This window comes from Pteropus medius, unplaced genomic scaffold, assembly GCF_902729225.1.
Source record: "Pteropus medius unplaced genomic scaffold, Ma_sr-lr_union100, whole genome shotgun sequence".
Taxonomy (NCBI): Eukaryota; Metazoa; Chordata; class Mammalia; order Chiroptera; family Pteropodidae; genus Pteropus; species Pteropus medius.
Window position 1 is genome coordinate 32463011 of NW_024354500.1, and position 6000 is coordinate 32469010.

General features: G+C 37.0%; 1 protein-coding gene across 1 annotated transcript in view; it reads left to right on the plus strand.

Moving 5' to 3' along the window:
- Window positions 1-5232, plus strand: part of PKHD1 (PKHD1 ciliary IPT domain containing fibrocystin/polyductin) — a 411516-nt gene extending 406284 nt beyond the window's left edge. The window contains exon 69 of the mRNA XM_039853082.1: window positions 2079-5232. Within this exon, the coding sequence (XP_039709016.1) occupies window positions 2079-2533 (455 nt within the window). The 3' untranslated portion in view covers window positions 2534-5232. The remainder of the gene's footprint in view (window positions 1-2078) is intronic.
- Window positions 5233-6000: the final 768 nt, after the last annotated feature.

Consider the following 6000-nt stretch of genomic DNA (forward strand, 5'->3'; position numbering starts at 1 on the left):
TTCCGATGCCAGTTGTAAGCCCAGATTATACTACCTATGCTTCTGACCAACCAGCTACAGATTGAATTTTCCAAAGACCCCTCCGTGGACTCTAGATACTAATTTCAAGTCCAGGTTGTTAGCTGTATTTCTGACCAATTGGCTATAAATCAAAGGTTCTCATGACCCCCTCCTTAGGTCGATAAATTTTCTTGAGCAGTTTACAGAACTCAGAAACATTTTACTTACTAGGTTACCAGTTTATTACAAAAGGATATAAACTCCAGAACAAATGGGTGGAAAAGATGCATAAGGCAAGGTGTGGGGAAGGGGCTTAGACCTTCTATGCCCTCTCCAGGCATGCCTGTCTCCCAGGACCTCTACGTGTTCACCAGTCAGGACGCTCTCTGGACTTTGTCTTGTCGGGTTTTAATAGAAGTTTCATTACATAGACATGATTGATTAAATCATTGGCAATTGGTAATTGATTGAATTAACCCCTAGGTCCTCTCTCTTCCCCAAAGGTCAAAGGGTGGGACTGGCAGTTCCCTTTCTTTAATCACATGATTCGTTTCTCCTGGCAACCAGCTCCCATCCTTAGGTGAAGTCCAAAGTCACCTCATTAACATAACAAAAAGATATCTTTATTGCTTTTATCACTTAGGGAATTCTAAGGTTTTCAAAAATTCTGTGCCAGAAAAGGATTTCTTATCATAAATCACAATATCTCAGGTGGCTAAGAGGATTAAATGACTGCCTGGCAGTATTGAGTTCTATCTGAGCATTAGTGATTTGAATTATGATGGTTATTATTTATCCAGTCCTTACTGTATTGCAGGCTCTGGGCAGTGCTTTGCATGATTCGTCTTATTTAACCTTCAAACAGTCTTATGAGGTGAATACTATCATTGTCACTGTTTTACAGATGAGGAAATTGAAGCACACAGAGCCTAACTACAATTCACACATTTATTCATCAAGCTAAGAATCAAGCAGCACATCAAACTACATTTGTTTGATTCCAAGCATGTATTCTTAGCTGCTGTGACATGTAGCTTTTAGAGACCATCTTTCATATATTAAATACCATAAACAACAGTTTTGGTAGATTTGCTGCAATTGTATCAGTAAGACTATATAGTTCTAGTTCATCATCATTTATTGCTCAAGTAACATGATAGGTTAATTAGTTCATTTACATGTAGCATGATCGCATTTTTAAAAGCTAGTGGTATTATTGCTTATGTAATACATCCTTCAAAGAATTGGGATGGATTAGGACAAAAATGCCCAAATCATCTATTACCTCTGTCAATACCAATGTTGTAGGCTTCTGAGTTGAATATTAATTCTGTCGAATTAGGAAAATAAATGTCAAGGGGAGAGAACAATAATTAAGGTTGTTAAAATGAAATGCATTTTAGTAAATTGTTAAGTAGCACCTAAGAGTGATACGAAATTATACAACTGAAGCTCAGAGAGGTTAAGTGACAAAATGAAAGTCACAGGGCCAAACAGTAGGGGAAGGGAAACTTGAACCTTAATTTTGTATCTCCAGTCCAGTATTTCTTCAGCTGTTACACAACCACATATGTAAACACTCATATGAATGCATGCTTATCTATATATTTGTGTTACCTCTACATATGTTTATTTTCATGTTTTTTTAAAATCAAAGATATTCAAATTGTAAATTTGGCATAAAAGCCAAAGAATTCAATAAAACTGGTTTTTAGAGCTCACATTTCTCGATATGAGTGTTTGTTAACCTACTTGGTAAGGCCTAACTATGGCCTAGTTTTCATATTTATGCTGTTAGGCTTACAATAAAAAATCTTTGTTGACTTATCAACATCATAAAAATGTTTCTCTGGGAAGCTCTATAATCAAACTTTTATTAGATAATATTAATTATAAATTGGGCATAGGATACAGTGGGTTTTTTTAGAAAAAATTTTAAAAATTTGGAAATCGATAAACGGATAAGACTCAATCTTTAATTATTTGGCAATATCTTTCAGGGACACTAAATAGGCACCATATATAATCAAATGATTGAGAGCTAAACCTATTTCTTCCCCTCCTTTTTTTCTCCATAGATATGAGGATGAAGGTCATGCTGGGCAAGCTGAACGAGCTCCCCCACCAGTCACTAAACGGAGTGTCCAGAAGGAAGGTTAGCCGCCGTGCTGTCCAAGAAGAGGGTGGCAGCCGAGAAGGGGCTGCTGTGCCTGCTCCCACTATTACCGGTGTCACCTCCCACAGGCACACCTGCGCCCTAAGCCCTTCTGTTCAGCAGACTTATGTGCAGGAGACTGGGGACTGGAAGGAAGCCCAAGAACAGTTGCTCAGATATCAGCTGGCAGGCCAAGATCAGCTGCTGCTGCTCTGTCGAGACCTCCCACAGGAGAGGCAACAATTGCAGGACCAGAGTCAGTTGGGCAAGGACGGTGGCAGCTTGGGGCTTTCTCAGGAGAAGAAGGCCTCCTGTGGTGTCACCGAGGCATTCTGCCTTCATTCAGTACATGCAGAAGCTATTCACGAACAGCTGTGATCAAGCAGCCTAGTGGGCATTTGGGCTGAAAGTCAGAATGTTCAAAATATTTCTGGAAAATGAGTAAAGGAGACGAGGCTTGATCTGTTAGGAGGCTAAGAAGGGAGAATAGGAACTCTGAATTCTCTTTTTTCAACTTTAGAATGGAAGACGATCGTATAATTGCTTGTAGATTGAAACAGTGTCTGATATATCTTTTGTATGTATCATGGATCCTAGGCCAGGGCTAGTCAAATGATAGGTTCCCAAATATTTGTTAATTTTGTATTTGTTTTTTAACTTAAGCCAATTACCTTCCTGATTTCACCATTCTTAATAATGACTCAATACTGATTTATACCAGTAGGAGTTGTTATTAAGCTTTCTCTAGGATGATCACATCTAGTGCTTTGGGCTTTTCTTATTAAGGGATCATGCAAAGGTCTGGTCTGCTACAGTTATTCCTGCAGTGTTGCAGCAAAACATTTATCTTATAGGAACATTTGAATGATAGGAGATTTGTCAGAACTTGTCTTCCAATCACAAGACAACTTCCTGGTTTTTTACAAGTCGATTTTATTTCATAGTTTAAATCTTATCATTATTGAAAGCCCACAGTAAAGCAAACATATCAAGTCTGCATTTCATGAGTATTGATACATGAAAATTAATATTCTCATGGGTTTGTTGAAATTTTAGTTAAAGACAAAGATTCAAAAACAGTAAATTTTTGGAAGGAACTTGTTCATGAATCAAAGTTATTTTTCAGTAGTTATTTCTGTTAGTAACTAGGTTAAGTTTACAACTGGAATTAAAAAAAAAAAAAATGAACTCTATTGGGAGACCAGAGATAACTAAGTGGCCAAGTAAATTATCAGCTAACTTATTTATCAAGGAACTGCTTTTTGGAGAAGATAATTCATAGAGCCTGCACAAGGAGGTGAGGAAGAGATTATATCAAGTGCAGCTTCTCTAAGCTGTGCTAGAGTCTCTAATGGAGACCAGAGTAGAGGGTCAACTGGTGTTAAGTTGGGTAAAGAAGCTAATGGCAGTTCCACCTAATCCATACATTTGCACAGGGCCCATCAGTGTTCACACTGAAGGATAATTTAAACATCCTGACTCTGTCCCTGGCTCTGTTTCCAGAAGTCTTTACATTTTCAAGGGAGTAAAGCAAAGACAACGGAGGTGAGGAGAATTTCCAAAAAGAATTTGCTCTTAGATTTTCTCTACTGTAAACCAGGACTTTCTAATCTCTGAAAGATTAAGGGGCTGTTCTATGTTTGAATTAGAACAGAGTAAGGAGATACACTTTTCTTTTGTAAAATTTTAAATAACGATGCCCTTGTATTAGCCCCATAGAAGGTACTGGCTGAAAGTCATCATCAGCAGGGCATCAGTGGGAAGTATTTCACCCTGCCATGAGTTAACAGAAACTTTCTCAACCTCTTTGTCCATTTTTTTATTTATCTTGTGGACATCTTAAACCTTCAAGCTACCCTGAAAGGATTTAGGCAGCCTTCTCTGTGACACTATGTTGGATTCTGAGGGAGACAGAGTTAGTATACTTCAAAAGATATTAATCCAGGCTGTCTGTATTTAAGAAAGGCATTAATGGGCAATCTGGCCTATAGAAATTTACTCTGGAGGTACAAAATAGTTGCCTGCAGGATAAATCCTCATTGTCGATGTACTTTGTTTGGGTACTAACAGTGTTTAAAAAAGTAGCAACAACAACAAAATAACTTGAATGGCTTAAGCAGACTATGCCTTCTCTAGTTTATTCTCTGCTATAACCCGTTTTTTTTTGTCTCATTTTTGTAGCTTCCTGGTCTATGAAGTAATTCTGTTTGCAATCTTTAGTACATATAGTAGGTCTTTGAAGAGCTCTAATCATTTTGTACAAAAACATTTTAGAAATTAAGGTTTTTGAGTATTATAAAATGATAGTAGTCTTAGCTGAGGTTTTATCTACATATTCTCCTTTTCACTCTGGTGACTTCATTTACCACCTTGAATTTCAGCCTAGATTTCTTTCCTGAGCTCTATACCATATATTTAGCTACCTACTGAGAACTTCTACTAGGTTGTCCCACAGCCACTATGAATTAATATGGCCTTAAAGCCTACTCGTCCTCATGCTTTCTCTAATATAATGCAGCACATCCCTGCACTAGACCAGAAATCTAGAGGTCAACCATGACTCCTCATCCTACTTTACCCTTCAAAAGGGTCATCTACCAGCTCTGTTATTTCTGCTCTTTTTTTGCCCTTCTCTCAATCTTTACTATCTTCTTATTTATCCTCCATGTACCAAAAGACTGACTTTTCCAGGAGATAAGATTAAGCGTATCCCTCTGTCTAGGGATAACCATAATCAACCTATTCATTCTACCTCCAGCAAAGTCTGAGATCCCTGACATCACAATTGACTCTTTGGGCCTGAACAGTAGCCAGAAACATTCAAAGTAACTCGCAAGGCATGTGGCATGAAATCTCACAGTCTGAACAGAATCACCCAAACCATAGTTAAGCCAGTCTTCTTTTTCCATCTCAAAAAAATGGGAGAATTGGGTAAATGCTTGAAGCAAATAACTCTTTATTCGTTCATGTCTGGAGATGAGCTGATTAGATAAAATACCACTATAGACCAACCCTAAATGTATTCAGACCATAATATTGGTAACCCAGTAACAATCCTTTATTCAAATAAATAATTTTTAAAATATATCTTGTTCACATATTATTTCAAAGAATCTCTCCCTGCCTTCCATTTCTGATTTTCTATGTATGATGGACTCTTTTCTCTCTGAACAAACAAAAATTAGATACTGAACAAACAAAAATTCTAGAGAGTTAAAAAAAATACTTATAAATATTTAGGGGTGTTAAAATTAAGAAAAAAGGATGAAAGGAGCTGGGTTCTTTTTATCATCTCTTGAGTTTTGGGGGTTGTGTTCAGGGAAGTTATCAGACTTTGACAGAACTTCATTCTCTCTCAGACAGAGACTGAGCCAATCCAACTAGAGTTTCATCCTGCAGCAGACTTGCCCTTATAATTGTCCAATGAGGCCTTTAGCTCCCTCAGGGGCCCAGTCCTTTCTATGATTGTTTAGCTGAATGACTCCCTTCTGTCTAGCAGTCTAACTTCAAATGTATAAAATCACTATATATTGAAATGTATGTAAACTCTATGCAAAATGAGTATGGGGAAATTGAATGTAAATCACATGCAAATAGCATTCAATCAAGCTTCTATAAAATTGTATACATCAATAACAGTAAAGGATTTTAATTAATTCTATGATTTAGAATTCATGCATTTATTTCATATTTTGTTTCTAGATTTTATAATGTATGAATGTCAATTTTGAAAGAGCTATAAACAGAAGGAATAATTTTACAGAGTATAGAACAGTTGATTTCAACCTACACTATAGCACTGTGAATAATTAAAGATACATTTGAGAGACAAATCACGTTTCCAG